The sequence below is a fragment of the Diaporthe batatas genome, assembly GCF_019321695.1.
Source record: "Diaporthe batatas strain CRI 302-4 chromosome Unknown Contig00010, whole genome shotgun sequence".
Taxonomy (NCBI): domain Eukaryota; kingdom Fungi; phylum Ascomycota; class Sordariomycetes; order Diaporthales; family Diaporthaceae; genus Diaporthe; species Diaporthe batatas.
The window spans coordinates 227695-252521 of record NW_025408557.1 but is presented as its reverse complement, the minus strand read 5'-3'; the positions used below and the strand labels follow the sequence as shown (position 1 = coordinate 252521).

General features: G+C 57.8%; 6 protein-coding genes across 6 annotated transcripts; 1 reads left to right on the top strand and 5 right to left on the bottom strand.

Annotated features, from left to right (window-relative positions):
• Positions 1 to 401: 401 nt before the first annotated feature.
• Positions 402 to 5194, bottom strand: KVR01_008373 (uncharacterized protein). Its single transcript, XM_044785710.1, has 3 exons — positions 4979 to 5194; positions 1556 to 4901; positions 402 to 1506 (listed from the first exon to the last, which is right to left on the bottom strand). The coding sequence occupies exons 1-3, from the start codon at positions 5006 to 5008 to the stop codon at positions 704 to 706; spliced, it is 4179 nt and encodes a 1392-aa protein (XP_044642140.1). The 5' UTR covers positions 5009 to 5194; the 3' UTR covers positions 402 to 703.
• A 1233-nt stretch (positions 5195 to 6427) lies between these two features.
• Positions 6428 to 7677, bottom strand: KVR01_008603 (uncharacterized protein; the record flags this gene model as incomplete). Its single annotated transcript, XM_044792184.1, has 2 exons — positions 6428 to 7446; positions 7515 to 7677. 2 exons carry the CDS (start codon positions 7675 to 7677, stop codon positions 6428 to 6430), a joined length of 1182 nt encoding a protein of 393 aa, XP_044642370.1.
• A 435-nt stretch (positions 7678 to 8112) lies between these two features.
• Positions 8113 to 9095, bottom strand: KVR01_008870 (uncharacterized protein; the record flags this gene model as incomplete). The annotated part of the gene is made up of 3 exons (XM_044792002.1): positions 8113 to 8760; positions 8840 to 8943; positions 9038 to 9095. 3 exons carry the CDS (start codon positions 9093 to 9095, stop codon positions 8113 to 8115), a joined length of 810 nt encoding a protein of 269 aa, XP_044642637.1.
• A 4778-nt stretch (positions 9096 to 13873) lies between these two features.
• On the top strand, positions 13874 to 17184 carry KVR01_008593 (guanine nucleotide-binding protein subunit alpha). The gene is made up of 5 exons (XM_044786697.1): positions 13874 to 14762; positions 15157 to 15359; positions 15476 to 15818; positions 15876 to 16432; positions 16494 to 17184. The coding sequence occupies exons 2-5, from the start codon at positions 15242 to 15244 to the stop codon at positions 16535 to 16537; spliced, it is 1062 nt and encodes a 353-aa protein (XP_044642360.1). The 5' UTR covers positions 13874 to 14762; positions 15157 to 15241; the 3' UTR covers positions 16538 to 17184.
• On the bottom strand, positions 17162 to 20731 carry KVR01_008794 (uncharacterized protein). Its single transcript, XM_044790155.1, has 2 exons — positions 19677 to 20731; positions 17162 to 19609 (listed from the first exon to the last, which is right to left on the bottom strand). The coding sequence occupies exons 1-2, from the start codon at positions 20677 to 20679 to the stop codon at positions 19062 to 19064; spliced, it is 1551 nt and encodes a 516-aa protein (XP_044642561.1). The 5' UTR covers positions 20680 to 20731; the 3' UTR covers positions 17162 to 19061.
• Positions 20732 to 23630: 2899 nt separating this feature from the next.
• On the bottom strand, positions 23631 to 24619 carry KVR01_008702 (uncharacterized protein). The gene is made up of 2 exons (XM_044793247.1): positions 24030 to 24619; positions 23631 to 23958 (listed from the first exon to the last, which is right to left on the bottom strand). Exons 1-2 carry the CDS (start codon positions 24108 to 24110, stop codon positions 23860 to 23862), a joined length of 180 nt encoding a protein of 59 aa, XP_044642469.1. The 5' UTR covers positions 24111 to 24619; the 3' UTR covers positions 23631 to 23859.
• Between the last annotated feature and the right edge of the window lie 208 nt (positions 24620 to 24827).

The following is a 24827-nucleotide window of genomic DNA, read 5'->3' as shown; positions in this document are numbered from 1 at the left end:
TTTCGTATCCTACCCACCCCACCGTAGTAGGGCCGCGGAAAGCGAAAGGGGGACATGCGAGGAAGCAGGTTAGAAAGGTTCTATGCGGTGCGTTTGCTTACTGTGCTCTGCGGCACCAGAGGGTGTGTAAAGTCCCGCTTTCTCGGCTGTGCTGTGTTCCCCCAAAGATATCCGCCCTGGCCTGGCTAGCTGCACGATGGCCATGCTCGTGAGGCTTGCCTTGGCTGGCGGTGGTTCCGGATCCATCCCGCTCCGTAGGGCGAATGTCTATTGGGTCCCAGGCTTTGGGCAGGGCGAGGGTGGTGTTCTTGAAGTCAAGCGGTATGTGTGTATTACTGGTCCGTCGCCGCAGCCGCTGCTTCCGTCTAGGGGCCGATCACACAGACGGAACGATGGGAGGAGGGGGGGGGGCCAAACGGTCGTCGGAGTGCTCCGAGGACTCGGGAAGGGATGATTCACTTTGGCCGGACTGTGTCACAATGGAGACATGTTCGATTTGCAGGAGACTGCGTGCGTAGATACAGAACTGTATTTGGATATCATGGAACTATTGAGCGCGCGCGCGCGCAAAGCATGGCGGACCCAGTGCTGGGCAGGAGACACCGCTGCCAGAGTCTTCCGCGCCAGGAGGAACGAAACGCCTCCTCCCTTCCCTGGGCACACCGGGAGTGGAGAGCTCTCTCCCCCCTCTCACATCCCCCCTCTAGACCCCATTCCACTTCCCAAACCTGACGTACTGCTTGTACATCTCCCGGAAGATGGCCCGCCCGCTCGCGTCGAGCGCCTCGTTGACGGCCCGCCTGCCCTCGGGCGGCGTGATGTCCAGCACCGAGTACAGGCCCGTGTCGAGGGCCGCGCGCACGCGGGGCTGCACGGGCCGCTCGAGCTGCAGCTTGATGTAGCCCGCCAGCACCAGGGGCATGTGGTGGGCGGCCGACTTCTTGGCCGCCTCGGGCGCCGAGTCCAGCGCCCCCGGGTTCTGGCCCCGCGTCACGGAGGCGACGCTTGGTTCGCAGATGAGGGTTAGGAGGCGGGAGAAGCGTGCGGCCTGGGCTTCCTGGTCGGGTGGGGAGGATGTGCTGGTGGTTTTGGGGAGGGAAGACGGGGTGGTGGGGGTAGTGGAGGTGGTGGAGGTGGTTGGCCATGGGATGATGAGAAGGCGGAGGAGGGCCTGGAGGGCTGCGGTGAGGAGGTGGAAGTGTCCTTCGAGTCGGTGGCGGTGTCGCTTGATGATGACCTCGACGAGGCCGCAGAGCCATGGGTAGGCTTTCTCGGATGCGTGAGCTTCGTCCAACATCGTTGGCCCGCCCGTGCAGATTGTGGAAACGGTTTCCAACGTGAATTCAATATTGTCTTGCTTCATTGGCTTCTTCTCGAGGACCATTTCTGCGGTCTTGGCGATGACTGAAAACTCGGCCCAGTTTTTTGACTTGGGCAGTCGTCGTGCGAGTTGATATTGGACTGTCTTCCACTCTATGAGGCCAGCAAAGAGTCCAAGCGAGGATTCTGCTTCGTTTTAGCCAAATTTCAAAGAATTCAAAAGGGTGTCACTCACTGCTCTCGGCCTGCAGAAGCCGGTGGATGGCGATGATATGTCCACTGATCCCATGGCCCTCGCGTAGCTTCTGACTGATCGTCCCTGCGTAGCTGGCTCTTGCCTCTTCATCCATGTGCATCAGCACAACATCGACGTACCGGGTAATGTCGTTTTGACTGGCGAGTAGCGGGCGTGGCACCGAACGGTCCGCATGTGGCCTCCAAACCGCAACATCGTCAGACGTGTGTAGAGGGTCCTTGGCGTGTCCGCCGAATGTCTTGAAGAGCAACTCCTTAAGCCGCCATCCGGATCTGAAGCCCCTGCTGCAAAGTTCGTCGCTCACGTGCTCGAGCTTTTCCTTGGACGGCAGGAGGCTTGCCCGGACAGCAATCGGGTCGAGGATATCAAGCTGCTCGATCAGGACGTAGCTGAAACTTGGCGAAAGGGGTGGTTTCTTCCCTACTATAATTACAATGTTTGCTCCGGTTGTCTTCTCGTAGAGACCGTGTAGGTCACTAGAGACTAGGGCATCCGAGAGCATTGAGGACAGTTTCTCCGTCAACTGAGCTGGATCAACCACAGCCTTGGCCTGCTGCTTGACCTTTGAGTTTTGCAGGGCGCTGACGAGGGCTCTGAGTAGGATATACCGATGTGCCTCATCGTCGGCGGCCTTCGCAGGCCAGCCTAACACGATGCGGGAAACTTCCGACAGATAGACTCGATCTCTTTCCTCCCAAGAGGAGGTCATCTGCTTCAGCGTGATTGATGCCAAAGCCTCAAAGAGTTTCAATAACTTGTAAGCATTGTCGGCAGATAGAACGTGCGGCTCTTTGGATGTGATGCCAGTCTCAATGTTCTGCCCCAAAGTAACCAGGTCGGCGAAATTCATGCCTTCGTAGTATGTCGGCCGTTTCATGACTTTGATCATCAAACTCAAGAGACTGGTTGTCGTTTCCACATCCGTGCCCTCTTGGAAGTCGACTAAACGCAACAGCGATGGCAGAATCTTCTCCCGCTGTTCACGACTGAGCGTTCCCGGTGGCAGATCAAGCAAGATGTGAATAGCCGCGTCCACCTGTCGCTTGGTACGCTTCGACTTGTCGGCCTCTTCTCGTGCGAGCGTGCCGATGGCATGGCTCACGAGGGCATTGAGGTACTTGTAGTTGCCCAGACTGGCTTCGTTCAACAACAAGGACTGCACTGAGTGGTTTGAAGGATCCGCCTTGTCCAAGCATGCAAGCAACCCCGCAAGGAAGTCACCACTAAAGTCCGAGGAGGCGGCGAGATCGACCAGCCGGCGTACGTCGTAGAAAGCTAACCTGGTGTCGTCTGCTTCTGCGGCTTTCTGTTCACCCTTCTGCAGCCTCTTCACGAAGGTCCAGGCCATGGCCGAAGTCTCGGACTCAAGGGGACCCTTGGGGTAGTTTGCCAGCCAGAATGCGGTACAGCAGCGGAAAGCTGCGATTGCCGCAGGGTCTGCCAGATCCTCCTTCTTCAGTGCTTTCTTCAGGTCCGACTCGATCTTGTGCCAGAGAGTGACAACGACCCCTAGCTCCGATTGCGAGACCGTTCTCTCAACAATACGCCACCACCGCGCCTTCGTAACACCGTCGAGATGCTTCAGCTTAACCTTGCAAGCAAGATCGAACAGCCGAGTTCCCACGCTGTCGACGTATTCTTCATCGATCAGGCCTTTGGTCATCGCATCGAGGACGACAAGAAGAGACCCATTCTTCCGGGAGCCCCCACTGCTCTCCAGCCACTCGATCAGAGTGGCTAATTGAGACGTGTTGATGGACGGTTGCAGGAGATTTGCAACGGCCTCAACGACCTGCTCGCTGGTCCAAATTCCCTTTACAATGGTGAAATCATCATCTTTGGCCAGACTTTCCGACAGAACCTCTGTCCACTTCCTTATGAACCACGGAAGATTGCGTGCCTTGGCAGAGCCTTCTGCGAGCGACACGACAAACTTGACCAGGTCAGTCTCGTTAGAGGCGTTCAATTCTGCGTCACACAAAATTGTGATCTGCGCGAGGACATCGTCGAGTAAAGACTGTCCCTCGGACGAGATCAGAAAAGCATCAACGTCAATATCCGCCACCCTGGGAACGAGGCTCAGATCAACTGCCCCACTTTCGGACGTATATTGCCTGCAGACCTCGCGCAAGCTGTCCAGGGAGATGCTGGCCTTGTTCTGTAGGGCTGTACCGAGCACGACCTTCATTGCCTCGTTTCGCCTGGTAGGTTCCGCAGTGCGCATGGACTCCTCGATGATCTCGAATACCTTTTGAGACCAGTCCTGGTAGTCCTTCCGCCCACTAGCATCATCGGTTACCCCTGTAGGTGAGACGGCGAGGCTGAACAACACAGGGTATGAAGCTGTGGGCAGAGAGCTGGTCATATTCACAGCTTCTTGTATTATGGCCACGTCTTTTCTGTGCAGGAAGGCAGCCCTTGCAGGTAGGATCATGTTCTTCACAAAGAATCGTCGCAGAGACTTTGTCCAGCTGGCCTTGACGCGAGCACTGACGACCAGGTCTTTGGAACGGTCCATCTTGGCTAGGATGATGAAGCCGATGGGGTAAAGAGAAACGGCCACATCAGCAGCATCGCTGGCGGTTTTAGGATGAAGGTCCCACAGGTCGCTGAGGACAGTGGTCCATTTAGGTCGGGTTTCAGATGTCTCTGAATCTTGCTCGTTCAGGGCGTTGCCACAGATTGACAGCATCGGCCGGATGATCTCAACAGCTTCCTTGGCTGGAATATAGAACATGGCCTTGAGGTGCTCAGCCCCCATGCGGACGTTGGAGGGTGCATCCACCGGGACGTCCTTGAGCCTGGCCAGGAGTTTCTCAAGGGCACCGAACAGACAGTCCGCCGTCTGCAAGCAGCCAAGTGGCTTCCGAAGCATCAAGAGGTCAAATTGCAGCTCGGGAGACCGTTTTCTCTTTTTCGAATCCGCCTTGGGAGAAGTTGTGCCGTCCGCCATGTCCACGTCGGAGGACGCGCCGTCCTGATCGTGCGGGTCTGATATTTCCTTGAGGGTTTGCTGGAGGATGGAAATGAATCGCCGGTCGATGAGTGACGTTGAAAGAGCAAAGAGAGGCATCCTGGTCAAGACGCAGGCCATGACGACCCAGGCCATAGGATATCGGCGGAACTGCTCTGCCTCGGCAGACTTGCCGTTCATGTTCTTGAGGATCCATCGCAGGATGAGCTCTGACGGGGCATGGAAGGCACCGACTGGAGAGGTGACTGGTGAGCTCGAGAGTAGGCGCCACAGATTCTTGAGGGTGTCGGGGAGAGACTCTGGGCCGGTCTGGTCCAGGATTCTCGTAGCTCTGAGGAGGTCGTCGGCCGACTGCAGGGATGGTCTTGTCAGTTCTGGACTTGTTCCTCTCCACGAGCCGGTCTGGGAGAAAGCTGTCTCAGTCTCACCTGTGGGCTTTTCCCTGTTTCGGCCGCCATCTTACTTGGGCCGGGCCTCACGAGTTCCCGGGTGGTGTTCAGGGTTGACTCGAGAGTCGAGACCCAGAAACCTTTGCTCCCGAAATTCTGGAAGTTCTGCCAGGCCGATAGCGATAAGCAGATGCCCCCAAATGTAGCAGGCGGCGTCGATAAGCCGCTAACCCTGGCTAGCTCGGCAAGCTTGGCCCCTGCCCCTGCCATGTCAATTGACGACTCTCGAAAACAAGCCGGAAGCGCAGCGCAGAAGCGAGCGAGAGACAGACAGAGAGAAACCACAGACCACAACGTCATATCCAGGCCGAGGAGAACGCGCTCAGCCCACAACCCCAGTGCGAGGTGAGCCCATCCGCGAAAGCTCCGCAGCGACAGGCGATTGATTGACAGGCTCTCAAACACAGAAACCACAAGTCACAATGGCAGAGACCTCCGTCCCTCCACCTCCCCCGAGCACCGTCTCGCGGCCCGTCAGCGAGGCCCTCCTGAACGAGAAGGTAAGCAAGCAAGTGCACCGCGGCATGGGGACAACAAGAACAAGACTGACGCGCGCCGGGACCGGCAACCCCCAACAAACAGTGGGACCGCTGCCTCTCCAACCTCCTGATCAAGTCCTCCCTCGGCCTCGGCTTCGGCGTCGTCTTCTCAGTGCTGCTGTTCAAGAGGAGGGCGTGGCCCGCCATCGTCGGCGCGGGCTTCGGCGCCGGCCGGGCCTACGAGGAGTGCAACTACAGCCTCAAGCAGGCCGCGCGCGAGATCAGGAAGCAGGCATAAGATAAAATCAAAGCTGGGGCATGGGTGGATGAATCTTGGGTGCTGCGGGCGGGCGGGCGACGGCGACGACGAGGTTCACATGCTTCACACAGAGACGCACGCACGTACGCACACGCCGTCGGTCGGCTCCACGCTGTCACAATGCAAAAGAAACAGTTACCATCGGTCCTGATATACGGAAAGGCGCGAGATCTGTACAACAAACAGTGCTGAGCTGGCTGGGCCCCCGCCGGGCCCGGGTGTGAAAAAGGGGTGACGAGGAGACGGCAGACGGGGCGAGGAGGCACCTTTCCGGATTGGCGCGAGCACGGTTCGGAGGTGGTGCTTTTGTATAGACAGACGGTTTGTAATTGGTATGAATAGAATCATTGACACTCAGCAGGGCTCTCTCGGGGCCATTGGGTGATGGGGACCATGTGCCGTGATCCAACATGACCCGTGTGGGCCGATGTGATGACGAGGTATCAAGATCGTGAACCACCAGCTTTGACAACCATCTCTCAGGGAGAGGGGATAATCCAGTCAATTTTTGGAAATCCATGCTGTGACAGAGCAGCTGCAAATCTAGGTAATCCAGTTTCGAAGAAGGAAAAAAGAAAAAGAAAAAAAACACACCTCGGAGACAGCTCAAAAGAGCATCCAGTCGCATTCTCACATATCCCGCAGCTCTCCAAGCTCAACCGCCTCACGCCCCTGCCCGTCCTTCTCAGAGCGCCCCGCCAGCCTGTTCACCCCAAGGGGGTCCTCAAACCCAAGAGCCAGCGACGGCACGTCCACCTCGGCTCCAACCGCCGGCGGCGACGGCGCGTCCGCCTCCCAGTCTACCCCCTGGTCCAGGTCTAGGTCCCCCGCGTGGAGAAGAGCATCCATAATGGCAGCCTGATCGGCAGCGAGCATGCGCGGCGACCGCGGCGAGCGTGGCTTATCGATCTCCCTCAGCTCGTCGCCGCCGCCCATGTCATTGTCCTCACGTGCATACTCGATAGACAGCGGCAGCATGGTGGGCGTCGCCGGGTCCGGGCCCAAGCTGCCCACGCCCACGTCCGCGAGGGAGGCGAGTGCGTCGTGGGCGGTCTCGGTCTCTGGCTCTGGATCCGGGCCTGTGCCCATGCACAAGTTCCCCAGCGACACCTGCGCATCCGGCTCTTCGCCCTCCGCGTCGCCACTGTCGTCGTCGCCCTCCGGCAGGTTCCCCAGAGGTTGTCCCGCAGACCCGCGCCGGCCCTCGGGGCCACGGGCGTCGCCCACATGCCCAGCTGCCCCGCCGCCCCAGCTGCCCCTGCGGTGGTTGAGGCGGAAGCGGAGGGTAGGCCCGCCACCGCCACCGCCGCCGCCGCCGCCGCCGCCGGTTGAAGTGAGCACCGCGAAGCCGCCGAGGACATCATCACCGCGTGGTGGCGTGGGTGTGGCTGCCGAAGCTGAAGCAGCGCGGGCCGGCTCGACCGGCAGGACGATGGCGACCTTGCGCGGCTCCTCCTTCTCTTTCTCTCTCGCTTCCTCTTCCTCCGGCGGCTGTGTTGCGGCCACGAACGCGCCCTCGCGCCGCAGCCGCAAGACCACCCGGCACAGCTGGACCACGACGATGACGATGCCCAGGGCGAGGACCGTGAGCTCGGCGCGGCTTGGCTCGTGCGTGCTCTTGTGGAATATGTAGGGGAGGACGCGGGTGGCTGCGGGCGGTGGTGGCGGTGGTGGTGGTGTATCTACCATGGGTTGTTCCATGATGCTATCGGTGTACTGTTGTTGTTGTTGTCTGTGGTGGTCGTGGGCTGGTACCAGTAGTACACGCAGATGTCCCACACAGGGGAGGACTTGACGGGCCGGCGGAGTCCGCGAGGTCGGTGCTGGCGGGTGAGGCTGGTGTTATCACGTCTCGGGGGCCGCGCGAAGGGTGTAGGCATATCGGTATTCTCTTGCTCTGGATTCTTAGGACGATGGCCCCATGGTTTCAGGAACAGTATATAGTGTACAGCAAGAGTTGTGTCGCGAGCGAGGTAGACAGGGCTGTGAGTAAGGTATTTCGATTTATGTATGGGTGACGTACTTCAGCCTGTGAGTCGGGAAGGCTGTGCGTGAGTGTGGTGTGTTTGTCTAAGCCGGGTAGTAAGTGACGAGAACACGTCCGCCGCCCACCTAGCAGGAACCAGCACATCCTAGGGTGGAAGTCGCGATCCAGATAGCTTGAACCCAGGCAAGGGTAGCGCCGACCTGGTATCGGTAGTACAGGTGGGCAATGTGACATCTATTATTCCTGACCTTGAAAGCGTCTGCGTCTAAATAGTCGTCGCCGTAAATATCGAAGCACATACAGTAGAAGAGAAACTGCGCCCGACACATTACATAACAACACAGCAGTCGCCGAGCTTCTTGGTGAGCTTCTCGATGACCTTCCTCTTGAGCTTCTCCGTGCCGTCCTCCTCCTGCTGCTGCTGCTCCTGGCCCTGCCCGCTGTTGGCCGGGGGCCTGGGGTGCGACTGGCCGTGCACCGGCTGGCCGTGGTGCTGCTTGCCGTGCCCGCCGCCGTAATGGGCGCCGCTGTTGCCGTACCCGCCGCCGTGGTAGTTGGAGGGCGGCGGGGGCATGTGCGGGATCTCGTGGCCCTGGAGGTTCACGTATATGCGGCCCTCGTTCTCCTCGGTGCGGTACTGCAGGCCCAGCTCCTGGCACAGGTGCTCGACGCGCGGCTTCAGCTTCTGCACGTGGCCGACCGAGTGGTTGCCCTTGCCCACGATGACGTGCAGGTGCGTCTGGTTGCGCGCCTGCGCGTCGCGGATCCGCGCCTCCAGGATGTCCTCGGCCTCCTCCACGAACTGCCCGTGCAGGTCGATCGTGTCGTCGGGGACCTTCTCGACCGAGTTGTTGGCGCGGAAGATGTACTCGGACGCCTGCTTGTTGTACTGCTCCATCTTGGCCGCGTGGGCCTTGCCCTCGTTGCTCAGCTGCTTCGCCCCGGCGCCGTCGCCGTTCTCATAGGCTTGGTGGGCCTGCCAGCCGGTCAGCCAGTCAGTCTCGATTCAACAGGGGAATTAAGCGCCAGTCAGGGCGGCGTGGACGGCGGCGTACCCGGTCGAAGCACGAGTTCCTCTTCGACGCCTCGGCCCGGGCCAGGTCACGGAGACGGTCGTATTCCGTCTCCGTGTCGTCGTTGTCATTATGATGGGCGTAGGCTGTTGTTTCAGTGCGGGCTCCAGGTCAGCAAGATTCACAGTGACATCATTCGCGATGTCTCTGGGTCCGGGGTCCATGCATGAGTCGACTTACCGCGTCCTCCCAGACGCGTCGACGGGCTCCGCGAGTGCATAGGAATTGATTCAGCCATATTGACGACGGACAGAGGGTTTAACGAGCGAATTGAGCATGCAGCGGGCCCGAGAAGCTATGTGCGTGCTGTAATGTTCAAGCCCGGAATCTTGGAAGCTGGCCTCGGGGCCTGTTAGATTGAGGCCACCCAAGGACGGACCCAGAAGCGTGGGCCAACAAGCTCGTCCACTCATGGTTGGTCAATTGGCGCTCTTGGTCAGGGGCGCGCGACTCGACGCCAATAACAACCCGGCCACAGTCGGTGAGACTAGGTATACGATGAGCAGCATTCCGCTACCCGCTCAGCTCGAGCAGAATGCCGCCCGAGACATTCTTGTGCAGTCCAAGCAGACGTGTCTGTCGGTAGCCAGATGGATGGTGGGCTACAGGTGAACCTTTTTGGGATCGATGTTCCGGCTCTCGCCAAGTTGGATCGACCAGATCCTAAACCTACCGCTCTGCCGCTGCAGCTGCAGCACAGATCGGATCATCCCATCTTAACTACCGGCACGGCTCTGACTCGGCGAGCGGCGTCCAAAACGACCGAACGGAGAGAATATCGGGTCAAGAGCCCGCTGCGGTATGCATGCCCGCAGACAGGCCCTCCACAGAGAGAAAAAGCCTCCGCATCGCATCCCCGTGCCAGAGAAGCGATGCCGCGCTCCCAGATTACAATCTGCAAGTCGCCCTCTACCCCTCGGCGCTATGCAACCTGGACCCGATTTCTCAAAACTCGAGCATCCCGGAACCTGCAGTAGCACCAGACGGAGGGGGGCAAAACCTGCGCCTGCTTGCGGTGAACATGCATGAAGAAAGGGGGGCTGCTTTGTCACAGAGGCTTCCATGAGGGTTTCTAGAACGAAACGGCGCACCGCCAGTCCGCCGGCAGGCCGGGTGAGAGACCAACAACCATGCTTGTCCCTGGGCGGGCCGAGTCTTTCTTCACGACGGCAGCCAAAACAGTTTCGGAAAAACTGGGGAGCGGGCAGGGGATGAGGAAGAGGCATGACAAGGCGAGGCAAAGCCAAGCGAGGAAGCAGCCGACTTGAACTCCTGACTGGCTGCATGGATTTTGGTCTACTCCGTACTGACGGTATCGATTTGGCTGGGTTGGGCTGGGCTGGCGGCGCCATTGCTGTTTGCCGTGCAGACCCAACTCCCGAGCGAGCGGGAAAGGCTGAAAACAGCCAGCATCTGTCAGGCAGGGCCGATCTAAATAGGTTGTGATATATCGCCGAAGAGGGCCTGTGGGATAAAGGCCCCTTGTTGCCATGTGTTTCAACGCAATCGATAGGTCTGATGCGCCACAGCCCCTCAGCCCCTAAGCCCTTGGTGATGCATCCATATCAGAAGCGAGGTGGAAATATCAATTGTCGCCAAATGCCTGCCTGTCTAGCGGCCTGGCGACACTGCAGAGGAATTTGACCAGGGTCTGCCAGGGCCTGCCAGGGCCGCAAGGCTATCTGTGGGCGGGCAGTTTAGCTCAGGCTGAGAATTGTGCTTGGGCGACGGGTCCTGGGCGATCCCTTCCCTCCCGTCTGACCGTTACTTTCTGGGGTCCCGTGTTGCGAGATTCGGGCTCGCATCCCCGGGGTCAGCCCACAATTGGTGCAAGTCTGAATAATGAATGCCACGGGGGTCACAACAGCCTTGCTGCTTGTCAGTCTGTCAATGTTGAAGGACGAGGGAGGCGGCTCTCGAGCCGATGACTCTCCATACGAGCACAGACTCTTCCTCATTTCTTGGGCGACCTCGTCCTGAAATTGTCGACGAACAAATCTGTGTCCGGCGTAGTACTCATAGTAACCATCAGGGGGCTGATTTTGATATAGTACAGGGGGTTCCGCTAAGGTGGTAACCTGGTTGATGGCGCCATGTTGGACATGCTGCTCGGCGAGGACCCAGGGCTGCCAGGCGGACGATTGTCTTTGTTGCGCTGCTATACCCGAGGGGTTCGAAACATGAAGGCGAGGACTGAGATCCTGAAGGGGTTTCAGGATCCTCAAGACGCATGCGGTGGCAGTTACTCTTGCTATTATTACTAACATTGCGGTTATTGTTATGGACGTCGGCCGCCCGCTACCAGCCAGCCGGCGAACGCGCGACCGGTAGCGTCCCCAAGCCGACGATCTCGCAGGTGCGGAAAATTAAAGTGGTAATAAACGCCAGCCCCTCCCTCTGCAGGAACACCTGCCCAAAAGAGGTCGGGTGGGGCCTTGACCCAGTCTCCGCAACGGCTCGCTGACAGGGAAGGGTGGAGGAGGCGGCCACGGCGCGGACCGGCCTTCGAGAAGAAAAGATGGAGGGCGACGATGCTCATCATCACCAGGAAGTCCAAAGATGTCCCGAAATAGATGGCGGCTCCTGTGCGGGCTGGGGTGTAATCTAATAAGCAGTAGAGCATAGTGTTGATGTGGTGGTGGTGGAGGCCACGGGGAGGCCAGCCATGACGCGGCTGGCAGTTCCCACCGCCCGCATGCCTACCTAGGTACGGGGTATACACACACACACGCACGCACGCTTGACCCTGCGGCCGCTGGGTGTAGCGCTGTGGGCGGGAGAGCGAGAGTTTTCCGCTTAGGGATTGAAATCTCCGCTTGGGTAAATTCTTCATCTCCGGGCGAGGCCCACGGGCCAATGCCGCCACCCGCTTCAGTCATGTCAAAAGACGCAAGCTTCGTTCTGGGGCCGCTATGGGCTATGGGACATTTGAGCTGGAGTTGAGGACGAGATCACTTTGCCGTTGTGCAATCTGAGTCTTTCGGTGCGCCGACGGATGGGCCGTGGCTGGCCTGGACCGCTCGGGCACGGGAGCGGCGTCGGGCGTGCGATGAGCATTGCGCGGAATGCCCTCCTTATTCCAACCACTCGGTATTGCCGGTGCCTGGAATAGTTTTTTTGTACTTGCTGGCGAGTTGCCGCCCACAGAGCAGAGCGGCCGCGGGCGCCATTGAGAAGGAACGGATGTGGGTGCGGACAGCATCCGTACTTTTAGTCCATGGACCGACCGACCAACCAACCAACCACCAGACAGCCGACAGACTTCTCGTGTGCGTGCTTACAGGTGCTCAGGTGCTGTGCCTGGCTGTGCCTGGCTGTCTCTTGAGGCAGACCCTTCCCGCACTGACCGGGAGGGGGTATCCGAGCAGGCGACCAGGGTGTGTGGAGTGGCCAGGTGGGGCTTGAGGGGAACACGCTGCGGTGAAATTGCGCCAGGCGAGGTTTGGGGTCTGAAGTACCGAATATGCTCACAGCGCTGCCATTCGCCGACGGGGCCGAGGGCGCAGAGATGAGCATCCCACTTTTCGACATGACGAGCTGGCCGGCGCCTGCAAGTGATAGTCGGGAGTGGCTCCTCCTTGATTACTGTGGTATCTTGTTGCCACTCGTGCTGGGCGTAAATGTGATATGTCTGTCTGTCAAATCTGTGTGTCTGTGTGTTGATTCCGACCCAAGCACAAGGCGAGAGAGAGGTTGGAGTGGAGGAGGAGGACATGATGAATAATGCGGCGCCAAGCAGGTCTCAGCTCCGAGTATAGAGACACAGTCAGCTCTGATCTCACTAGCACGGGGACTTATGTGACCACCCTGCCCAGCCAGGATGCCCCCGCGATAGGGTCGATTGAAGGGTAGCACGGCCTTGATGACAGGCTCGCCAGAGGCCAGACACCCAGCCTCCGATGTCTTGGGCCGAGACAGCACTGACAAAGCAAAGGCTGCAGGCCCAGAAGCAGAGAGGCAGGCTCATCAAAGGGGGGCCGAGTTGCTGCACCCGGTTGGCTGCAGGGACGGCAGAGACAGGCGTGTGACGGGCGTTGGAGGGATCCCGAAGATGCGTGGCTGGCAGGCTGGCAGGCTGGCAGGTTGGCAGGCTGGCCTGTCATTGCCGTGGATATATCCATGGTGAGGGTGGATAGATTGACCGAAGATCACTGATGGGTCCCCTTTCCTTTGTCGCCAGAGCAGAGGAGTCGGGAGGTGAGCTTTGTGGGTGTCGCACGCGTGGGTGGTGGGTTGCTGGCTGCCAGGCTGTGTGGGTGTGCGAGTGAGTGGCACGAGTGGGTGTTGGCCGGGCTTGCTAAAACGAGTCCCCTGAGATAGCATCGGCCGTACCATACGGTCCTGACGGTCTGCCTTTGGCCCACCACTGCCCCAAGGAGGCTAGCCCAGGCCCCGAGCTGCTGCTACTGGCACAGGCTTCAGCTTCTTCCCAAGGTTGCTCTGGCTCGGTTTGCTGTGTACCCACTTCTGTGCTGCAACCAAAGTGGGAATGGTCAGTGGTCACTGCAGGTGACCCTCAGTGGTTCCTCGAGGGGGGGGGGGAGGAAAAAAAAGTAGCCGGGGCGGGATTTGAAGTGGGAAGAAGCAGAAAATCGTCGACATTACACACAAGCGTGACTGCACAGAGACCACCAACCGTAGATGCAGGACGAGCAGACGAGGTGCAGCTTGCTGATAGTCGACCTGCCGAACCGAACCGCAGTCTCTCCTTCCGCCTGCCCAGCCTGCCAGCCTGAGAGCTCGGACAACTGGCTAATGTGCAGTCCTACCGTGTCAGGGCGTCAGGGCGTGCACCCCAAACACCGTAAACACCTGCTCTTCCGTTCCGTTCCATTCTACCACTGCGCTCCGCTACAGTGCATCGCATTGCATTGCATCCCCATCTGGGCTCTATTGATTGATCGGCTACCCAATTGCCTCATTGTCAACCAGTTCTGGTTCTTGGTGTTCTTCTTTCTGTCCTTCTTTCTTCCCTTCTTTTGTTCTGCCCCTTGCAAGTGCGCATCCAGCGTTTCCGTCAACTTGGCTGCATCTGGTGGCAGTCACCCAGTCACCCAGTCGGCCCGTAAGAGGTCAGTTAGGGTCGGTTGTAGCTCCCCACCCGCCAGTGCTCGCAACGGTACCTGCATAGTACCCTGCAGCTCCAGTTCAACGGTGGACACCCTTATATTAGCGCCATTTGGGAGCACCACCGTTCAACCGTTCTCTGCCGTCTCCGACACCTGTTCTGGCTGGCTCTGGCTCTGGGCCCTGGCTCTGGCTCTGGTTCAGGCTCTGGCCCTCTCTGGCGCTGGCTCTGGCCTGGCCTGGGCTCCCCTTCTGGTAGTGGCAGAGCAGCCCTGGTTGTGCCGGGCCTGGGCTGCTTGGATGCAAGTGAATAATCTGCCTTGCCCCCCTCACCCCAGAGACAATCGTCCCATCCGGGCCCATCCATCACCCATCCCCCATCCCAATCCGTTCCCATTCATCAACCCTCGCCCAAGCAGTCTGCTCCCATAGGCCTGTTCCTGGTTCTGCTCTGCCCTCTTACCCTCTAGTCCCTCTCTCTCCCCCTCCCCTTTCGTCTCCTGTCCGCTCGTCTGTCGACTTGGACCTCGTCCCCCATAACTCCCGGCCTCGTTATTTGCCTTCACCACGCTTACCCTTACCTTACTTACCACACCTCTCTTCCCGTCGTAGTCCAATCTTTCCATTGGATCTCAATCCTGGCGAACCTTCTTTTCTGCATATCGCCTGTGCCCCCCAATAACTCCTTCGAGTCCTGACTGTCTTTCCTTCTCCTCATCCTTTCCTTCAGGTCGTCCTGGCGTCGAATTGAGGCCGTCAAAACAGGACTCAAACATCCAACTGCCTTGCATCGCATCCGCATCGCATCGCACCGGCTCGACCGATCGCCTTCTGTACGGTACGTTCGTCCTCCCAGCCAGCCAGCCAGCCAGCCAGCCCCCTTGACTTTTCTCGCCGTGCCGTGCCTCGTCTCGCCTCGCCTCGCCTCGCCCTGCCCTTCCACCATCTTCATTACCCATCACAACCCCCATCACAAACAACCTCATCCCATCTTGCTCCTCTACGCTGTCGCCATCAACTGCCACGCTGCTTCATCCCTTACCTCGACTATATTGCTCCGGTTTCATCACGTCAGCTGCGGCCAAATACCCAGTCAAGCAAACCCGTTCCTCCCGTGTTGGCCTCCGCTGCAGCACCGCCCCTCGAGACTGTCAGCAGTCGCTGTCTAGTCTATCAATCAACCAACCATCGAAACAACGTCGCTCGACTCGACACTAATCCCTTGGCTTCAGATCCCCATCGAACTTGACGCCCTTATTAAATCACACCAATAGCCATTAATACTGCATCGGAGCGAAGCGACTTCGATCAATCACAATGGGTTGCGGAATGAGCACGGAAGAGAAGGAGGGCAAGGCCCGGAACGAGGAGATCGAGAACCAGCTGAAGCGCGACCGGATGCAACAACGAAATGAGATCAAGATGCTACTTCTGGGTATGTTTTCGGACTGAGTCCCCTCCTCCCACGCTACAACTCGATGCCTTTCGCTGCTTGAGGCCTCGATAGCGCGTGCGATTGCTGTCGCCGTTCATCGCTAACAAGCTTGACAGGTGCTGGTGAATCCGGAAAGTCGACCATCCTGAAGCAAATGAAGCTCATCCACGAGGGTGGCTACTCCCGCGACGAACGAGAGTCCTTCAAGGAAATCATCTTCAGCAACACAGTCCAGTCCATGCGCGTCATTTTGGAAGCCATGGAGTCACTGGAGCTGCCCCTGGAGGACCAAAGGATGGAGTACCACGTCCAGACCATCTTCATGCAGCCCGCCCAGATCGAGGGCGACGTCCTCCCTCCCGAGGTTGGAAACGCCATCGAGGCGCTGTGGAAAGACCGTGGTGTCCAAGAGTGCTTCAAGCGCTCGAGAGAGTACCAGCTCAACGACTCTGCCAGATAGTGAGTTGGCCATTTTGCTTGCCCACCTGTCGCGCGTGTCAACTAACAAGCCCGCAGCTACTTCGACAACATTGCTCGTATCGCTGCTCCCGACTACATGCCCAACGACCAGGATGTGCTACGGTCTCGTGTCAAGACCACGGGTATTACCGAGACGACCTTCATCATCGGCGACCTCACCTACCGGATGTTCGACGTCGGTGGACAACGGTCTGAGCGTAAGAAGTGGATCCACTGCTTCGAGAACGTCACCACAATCCTGTTCCTCGTCGCCATTTCCGAGTACGACCAGCTTCTGTTCGAAGATGAGACCGTCAACCGTATGCAGGAGGCTCTGACCCTGTTCGACTCGATCTGCAACTCCAGGTGGTTCATCAAGACCTCGATAATCCTGTTCCTCAACAAGATCGATCGATTCAAGGAGAAGCTGCCTGTCAGCCCAATGAAGAACTACTTCCCCGACTACGAGGGCGGTGACGACTACGCAGCGGCTTGCGACTACATCCTGAACCGATTCGTCAGCCTCAACCAGCACGAGACCAAGCAGATCTACACACATTTCACATGTGCGACAGATACAACACAGATCCGATTCGTCATGGCCGCCGTCAACGGTAAGTCTAACGCCTGTTGCAAGCTTGTCGCCTGCCGTACACCGTACTAACAACGCTGTAGACATCATCATCCAGGAGAACCTGCGTCTCTGCGGTCTGATCTAGTCCAAAACGCTCTTATTCGGATACCCCTACCACGTTATAATCGAACGATTTCTTCCTTACGAACGAAAACCTGGATCGCCTCACGGAACTCCCCGCGTGTTTCCCTGAGAAGGGGGCGGTACAGGTTATGTCTTACTCCGGTCCTTGATATCGCCCATCTGGACTCTCCAAGCCACCCCGCTACGTCGAATATATCGGCATCATGTCCTGCGAGATCACGCGACTGCGACTGCGACTGCGACTACGACCACGTCTGCAAAAAGGTTGCAGAGCAGGGAGTGGCTGGCGCGTTGAACAGAGATGGGGGCAAAAAGAAGGATATGCATCTGAAACTACTGGGCGGTGTTCAATATTCTGTTTAATTATGAAGTCTGTCAACGTTGTGGTCTTTTTGTATTTTTTTGTGTTTTTACCAAGTGCTTCCCGGGCGCAAGGCACCGAGGGGAGGCGCGCGAAGACGACCCCAGGCGACGGAGTGGTGGGACATGTTTCGCGACAAGGGCCCACACCGAGGGAGACGAGCGGCAACAGATCTCGACAGGTTTTCGGATACGGCGGCTCGACATCAACAATGCCCGGATGTTGGATTTGTCTATAGCATCGAGCTCTATTTACTGAAAGCCAATATTTTACAATACCCTTTACCTATTCTATGGTTCCCTCTCGCTGGCCCCATCAATTGCCGGCTGGCGCTGACCACCACACTTATCAACCAGCACTCCTCTCACAAGCTGATTGATCCGGCCTTGCGCAGGAGAGTTTGCCAGAGTCAGTCCCGCATTCTACATGCGACCAGCAGCCCCAACTATGCAAGATCTGGTGGGGGGCAAGGCCAGGCAAGGCAGGATAGCCTTTTTGCGGCTGTCCCTCTGGATCTGAACTTTGCGCGCCGACTCACACACACACACACACAGAGAGAGAGAGAGAGATGCACGCACGCCCGAACATGCATGCACAGAATGCATGCGTTAAAATCTAAGTATACAGGGCGCCCGCCCGCCCGCCCGAGGACGTGTGACTGGCCCCGAGCGGCCTACGGCCGCACTGAAACTTCGGACCAGGTGCCTCCCCTCCCATGTTGGCGTGCGGCCGGTCGCAGCTCGCCGCCGGGGTGCAGGTATCATCCCTGGTTGGTTTGGTGTTGGGGGGGAGGGGGGTTCTCTGCATTGCTGGGCTGGTATGCGTTCATTCTGTAGTTACACACTCACACGCGCACATGCGTTATATTCAATTGGTCTGGGGTATATGTGTGTGTGTGTGTGTGTGTGTGCGGCAGCATGCGAGTGGACGATCATTGCGGCGCGCTGCGTGCGGTTGCGGCGCACCACCTTTTTTTTGTTGTGTTCCAGGCTGGGAGGGGTTCCATTTTGACGTTATTATCACGGCGTGCCTGGGCATATATGTCATTGTCATGGTCACTGTCATGTCGGGTTCGAGTTGCTGCCGCTGTCACGCCGGTGATCACGGGTGATGATCTTGGCTCTCTCTCTTTTTGTTTTTTTTACTTCCTCGTTACCCGTTCTGGTTCCCGCTGCCAAACCAATCAGTCGGGGATTTCATTTTCTCACTAGGCGACAAACCGCGTGATTTAGATGTGTTTGAGAGTTACCACCTGGGGGAGACGGGCCCAAGTCTGTTGTTTTGTTTTCTTTGCGTGAGGCTTCACCTAGGGCAACATACTTCAGATTGCACATGCCAGTCCCCAAGGCGCAACCGGCCGCCCGCTCGTCTGAACACGACCACAAACGAAGCGGGTCGGTGATGGTGGTGGCTGTGTCTGTGTGACTTGTGTCGTCTCTTCTTCTTCTCGCCCCGCCGCCTGCCAGCCCTCAACCCAACAACCTGCGACCCCGGGGAAAAGGGCACTTGGCCCAGAAGGGGGAGAAAAAGAGGGGAGAGAGGAAAACAGGTGAAAGGCTGAGGAATATTCTAACCCTCCTTTCGGCAGGCCATGGGCCCGCGTGGGGCTGATACTGTTTGTGCTCGTGCGACACTGGCGCTGGCGATCTCCACTCCCAAAGATGGGATGGATTCCCGGGGGGGGAGGGGGGTTTGGCAGGAATGGGAAGGGCCAGCAGATCAGCTGACGTGAGTGTGTTGCGTGCTGTGTTCATGCCATGCGTTGTTTCGCTGTTTCATGTTGTGGCGGGTTCTTGGCCCGCGCCTGGTTTGTCTGTCTGTATTATTACTTGCATACGACATACAGCTTGCCTGGAATGTGACGGACAGCCTTGCCAGCCCAAGGGCACTAGGTTGTTTCTGCTCGCGTGCGTAGTAGGTATCATGATTTGAATTCTGTTCTTGGTGTCTCTTCTAATGAGGACCAACTAGCCAACTCATGGCCTGCCTACCTAAGTATCCTGCCTGCTGGCCAAGTCACCTCTCGTCACACGAAGAAATCTCGTCACACGGAGAAACTCTCTGCTGCTGGGGATACCCCTCAGAGAATATATAGCTCGAAGCCAGAATATGCACCTATGAAGGGGAGCGTGATGTCCCGGCCCGGAGGAGCTTATCCGGGCAGCTACGGCTCCCCGTCCTCGGGCATGCCGTTCCCGCCCGGCGCGGGCGACTCATACCCGCTCCCGCCGTGACGCGCCTCCTCGTCCTCGTCAACGGCATGCTGCTGGTCATGCTGCTGCTGCTGCTGGTGGTGGTGGTCCTCCTCGTCGCCCTCGGCGCCCACGCCCACGCCCAGGCTGGCGGCCAGCTCCTCGGCGTGCACGATCTTGAGCGCGAGCTGCTTGGCCGCGACCTCGACCTCGATCAGCGCCCGCGTGTACCGGTCCGCCTGGCGCACCTGCACGAGCGCGTTCTGCACCGTGTGCTTGACGCCGCTGTCGTGCGAGAAGACCGCCGCGGGCGCCTGCCACAGCTGCGCGGCCTGCAACTGCGCCGGGGAGCCCACCATGTGCTGCTGCCCGCCGGCTGGTGCGCCGCCGCCGCCGCCGCCGGGTCCCACCACCCCGCCCGGCCCCACGCCTATTGCTTGCTCCTGGCCGAGGACGGGCATCGCTACTGGGAGTGTGGCGTAGGGGTGGTGCGCGCCCGGGAGGGGAGGTTGTGACTTCTCTGTGGTGGAAGGGTGGGTAAGCATGTAGGATAGAAGGGTAGTTAGAAGAGCCAGGCAGGGACTCACCATGAAAGGAACACCTCGAGCCGGAGGCGTTGAACCAGCAGTTTGCGCAGCTCCCCATCATCTGGCCGCTGTAGACGACGCACACGGTCCAGGGGCCTTGGCCCTTGCGGCAGTGGGCACAGGGGTTGGCGGCCTCGGACCCGGCGATCTGGGCAAAGAGGGCCTCGACGTTGCTGCGGCGCACGAGGTTGAGGTCCTGGCCCTGCCGCCGCTGCTCGGCCAGGCGCTGGCCGGGGTCGCGCGACATGCGCTTGGCGAACGCACTGTCGACCTTGAACCCCGCGTACCCGGACTCCTCGGCCATCTGCTCCGTGGTCTTGGGCGGCGGCTGGGGCGGGTCCTGCTGTTCTTGTTGTTGCTGCTGCTGCTGCTGCTGCTGTTGCTGGGCCCCGCCCCCCGAGGAGGTCTGCGTCGTGTTGTTGTGGCTTGTCGAGGGCGTGGGCTGGAAGTCGGTCGCGGCGACGAGGGGCTGCGGCGCGGATATCGTGGCGGCGCTGCCGACGTTGGGTTGCGGCGGCGGCGGGGGTTGCAGGTCGGCGGCGGCGGCGGCGGCCTGCGCGTAGGTCATGCTTGCGTGGCTGAGGATGTCGTCGAGGTTCTGGTGGCCGACGTGGTGCGCCTGCTGGTGGTGTGGCTCTGCGCTCATGGGCGCCATGGGCATCTCGTGGTCCAGCGCGTCGCCTTGTTGATGATGATGATGATGTTGTTGTTGCTGGTGGTGGAGGACGTCGCCGTCGCCTTCGCCGCCCTGCAGGTTGACATCGTCGTGCTGCGCCTGGTCGTTCTTGAATGCATTGCCCACCTCGTCCTCGTCCATCACGGCCTCGCCTGTGTCGACGACATCCTGGCCCTCTGCGTTCGCGACCGCGGCGGCGGCGCGATAAAGGGCGTTTTCCTCTTCGGAGCCCTCGAAGTGGGCGGCCAGTTGGTCCTCGTCGAGCCTGCGGTTGGGTCGGCGGAAGGTGTTCGGTTTGGTGACCCGGTTGACGGCACGCTTCTGCATGGTTGAGGTTGCGAAGATGGAGACCCCGGGAGAGCTGGATTAAGAGGTCAATGATGGCACAGCTGGCGACAGCTGGTCGAGGTCTACGAGTCTGCTGCGGTGGCTGGACGCCCCAGCCTGGAAGTTCCCGCTCCTGCGCTAGCGGGGCTGGTACGTACCTAGGTACACGGCTGCAGGGGTCCCTTAATGAACCGGTGGGAACCCGAAGGAGCCAACGATACATCCAACTCATACATGATGGAATATTGTAGCAGCATGATAAATCTTCTTCTAGCCAGCCTTTGACAAAGTACCACCACAGTCCGATGGTCAGAAGGGTGAATGCAACAGTGATGACGACGCAAACCCAGACATAAGAGGAAACTTCGGGATTAGAGCCAGACCAATCCAACAAGGTCATGGAAAACATTGACCATGATAATATCAGACTTTCACTGAGCCCGGGTATCTAGGACCTTCTCTTTTCCCCATGCGCACCTTAGCGCTCGAGAAGGCCGGGATGTCTGCTCGGCTAATGGTTCTGGCAGCAGAGGTGTGGATGAAGAATCTGGATGCGATTTTCAGGAAGACTTGTCTGGAGAACGGGAGAACATACAGACTTCTTGCACCCCCGCCGGTTTCTTTAGATTTGAACATACCGGGTGCAGTAGCCAGGCCGTAATGACCATGGCGATTATGACCACGTCCGTTCTTCGCCATTTTTTTCAGCGACATACTGCAACCACTGATCCGAGTACACCTTTTTTATTCCCGTGAGACCCGTCTCGCCGGTTCGCTTCGCTAGGCTGTGGATACGAAGCAAGTCAGTGTACAGCAAGTGCTACGGTCTGCCATGCCTCACATACCTACCTAGGTATGAACCAAACCCGATGCTGTGCCATCAATGGGCGGGAGCTCCTAGTCACGTTCAGTGAAAGTTCACCGCATTGTATACAGGGACAGGAATATTGATGGAAGTACTATGAATAACTAACTACCTTGCGAAACCAATATTCCCAGTCCTTCTCATCTTTCAAAGTCTACGACACTGTATTTTTTTTTAAACGCTGGGTCTTGAGCGTTTACCACCGTATGAAGGCGCCATGTATGTCCCCGGATGTATGCGGAATAGAAGCGGAGCAGGTAACGAAATTTAAATGCTTGGAATTTAGTTGGCCGACCGATGAGCAGCCGTGCTCAAGTGGTCTGCAGTAGTTGAAAGACCTGACCCCAGGTGCCATCAGAGACCATGTAATAAAAGACTAGACCCCTGAAGCTCGAGATCTTGACCACGCCCTCTTATGCCCTGAACTGAGACGGAGCCTTGCCGTCCCTCAGACCCCACGGGCATGTTGGATCCACGGGGAGGGCAATCACGTCGTCCTTGAACTTACCGTTGTTACAGCGGGGCTCACCCATTATATACCTGCACCCACCGTCGCAGGTAAAAGTACTGACCATCATGGCATTGATGTTCGACTTGTAACAGGTATAATAGAGCGAGTCCGGGCCCAGGCCGTCGCACCCTCGCACAGTGTTGTCGAAGCATACCGGGCATCTGGCGAGGATGGCGGGAACGAGAAACGTCGCCAGGACGAGGAGTGTTGAGTGGATGTTTAGTTGCATACTTTCAAAGTTTGCGTACTTGTTTTTTGAATTTGTTGTAGTGCGGTGGTTTTGGTATTTGTAGTAGCTGATAGGGAAATACTTTCAGCAAAGTAATTGTTCAGGCTCAAAGGATGGAGAACAGGCTCCTAGTGAAAGTCAGTAAAAGATTTGTATACAAAGGATTTTGACTTGATTGGCCAGCAGTGATTTCCCTCAAATACAAGAATGTGGTGGCCATAGCCTATTGTCATATCTCCTAAAAATAGCAACGGGGCTGAATAAATGGCTTGTCTCTGCTGCTTGGCGGTATCGGGCTTCTTTGTGTTCATTATGACCTGTGCCGAATAGTAAGTACCAGCCGTGTTGACTGGTCCCGTAGCGTTTTCTGAGCCTACATCAGCTCTCAAGAGTTCCTTCCAGATTACCATCATCATGAAATGATTAATATTGCCAAGCTACAGATCCATACCATGCCTATTCGTCCTGATGAACCTTTTCAGCATTGATAGCACCGGATTCTCGTGAGCCTAGAGTGATATGGCTGTGAAGCAAGCTTCCACTTTCCGGGTGGGTCATTCCGGGCCGAGTGTATTTCACAACGCGTGAAAGTTGACAATAACCATTATAACATAAGATATTATGATGGCATCACTGTACCTTAAGCATTTTCACACGTCTAGATCTCATTGCGGAGCCGGTGTGGCTCGGTTACCAGGGTGTCCACATAGTGTAGGTAGATGTGCGTGATACGAATGTCCTCCATGAGAGCTCTTCCCACCGATGTGATTCTACATGAGGGCCTTGCAGAAGCGACATTAAAGGAGGTTGCGTCACAAGGGACGGGGCCTCACAGGATCCTGACCAGTGAGAACTGCCCCGGTTGTTCATTGTTCATGCTGTAGCTAAATAGCAGACAGTAGAGTGCCCAGGTGAGGTCCGTGAACTAATCCCACGACTATAGACGTATGCCACTGTGCCTCTCGGCCTGCTAGAACCAATTTATTCCTCGTATATAGCAAGCATTGGGTGGCACGGTCTGGAGCTGTCCCAAACCGGGAACGCGGGCGGAGTGGCCTCCAGATCCACCATTGTCATTCGCTCGATGGGCAACTGGGGCCGCCCGCTCCTGACGTCATGTGCCGCGCTAGGGAGTTAAGCTTTCTGGCAGCCCTGCCAAGCCACCCCAGCGTGGGCCGTTTGAGCTTGGCTCGGGCGGCTTCCTACTCCCGCTGGCCCCCGCTCACCTTGCTTGGGTGATGTCTGTCTGTCTGTTTTCCTCGTCTTCGCGTGGTGCAGACTACACCTGACGATCAAACAGTCGGTCGACATGCAGAAGGAGATCAGATCTACTAGTATGTGATAGTCTGGGGAATTTGGACGCCGCTCGGTCGTCGCATTGAAAAACAATCTATCGCACATACACTGCCAAGTTATACCCAAAGAAGAGCTGTAGATATGCCGACATGGGACGGCATCGACGTCACAGGCCCGCCTTCTCACATCTCAATCAATCACCGCCATCAGAGGCTATTGATGTCCGTCCCTCACAAATATCCAAACAGTAAAATCACCACGACGGAACAGCAGGCCCGCTTAACAGCATCCGCAGCTTTCAGTCATGCCGCAGCAGGTCATCGACTCGCCGCAACCACCACGAAGGCTCATGTCGGTGTTCATCTGTTCCTGTGCCTCCTGTGGAATCCTCAGGTTAGCGACCATAAATAGCAACGGGGAGTAGAGACCAAGAGGAAGATGGCGCTTACAGGCTGCTGAGTAACAACACCGGAGTCGGCGGGGGCGAGCTCCATGGGCTGCTGCTGCTGTGGTGCGCTGACTTCGGGCATCTTGTCTGGAGGCGAGGCAGATGATTCCAACGAGGGGTGGTTAAAGGAGCTCCGAGGTCTCTATGTGAGGTCGCAGGTCTCTCTCGATGATGACTGACTGACTGACTGAAATGGAGAATACGAACGTGAACGATGTGAGAGAAAAGGACTGTCCAGGAAATTGGAGGGGGGTGTCTCCCACTTCTTATCCTGATCAGACCAGGCCGGGGACCGCCTGATCCCCGTCTGCCCTATTTTAGTCCCACGCGCCCTCACCCTGCTCCATCGTGTTGGTTGGTCCAGACATCCCAGCCACCCTATGCCCGTTGTCAAAACCGGCTGCTCCTCGAATCATGTCATGGCAGAGACCACGGGGCCGACTTCCGGGTCCTTATGATGCAACTGAGAAATAAGACACAGCCTAAAACTCGTATTGTCATACCTGGCATCAATATGCTAATTCCCCTAATGTTTTGTTGAATGTCAGTCAGCCATCAGGTTTTTTATTTGGTGCCGGGGGGGGGGGGGGGCGGCGGGCCTGCGTGCCTCCAAACGCTCGCAGCTGGTCGTCGCTAGTCCCCACATATGTCCGATCTCCTCGCCTAAGCACCCCCAGATACTCAAATATGAGCGGTAGGGACCTTACAAAGACGGACACAAGCCACTACTAGGTCACTCAATTTCAATTCTATTTTCATACTGGTGCTGGACCGTGTAGCCCTTTGATTGATCCTCTCA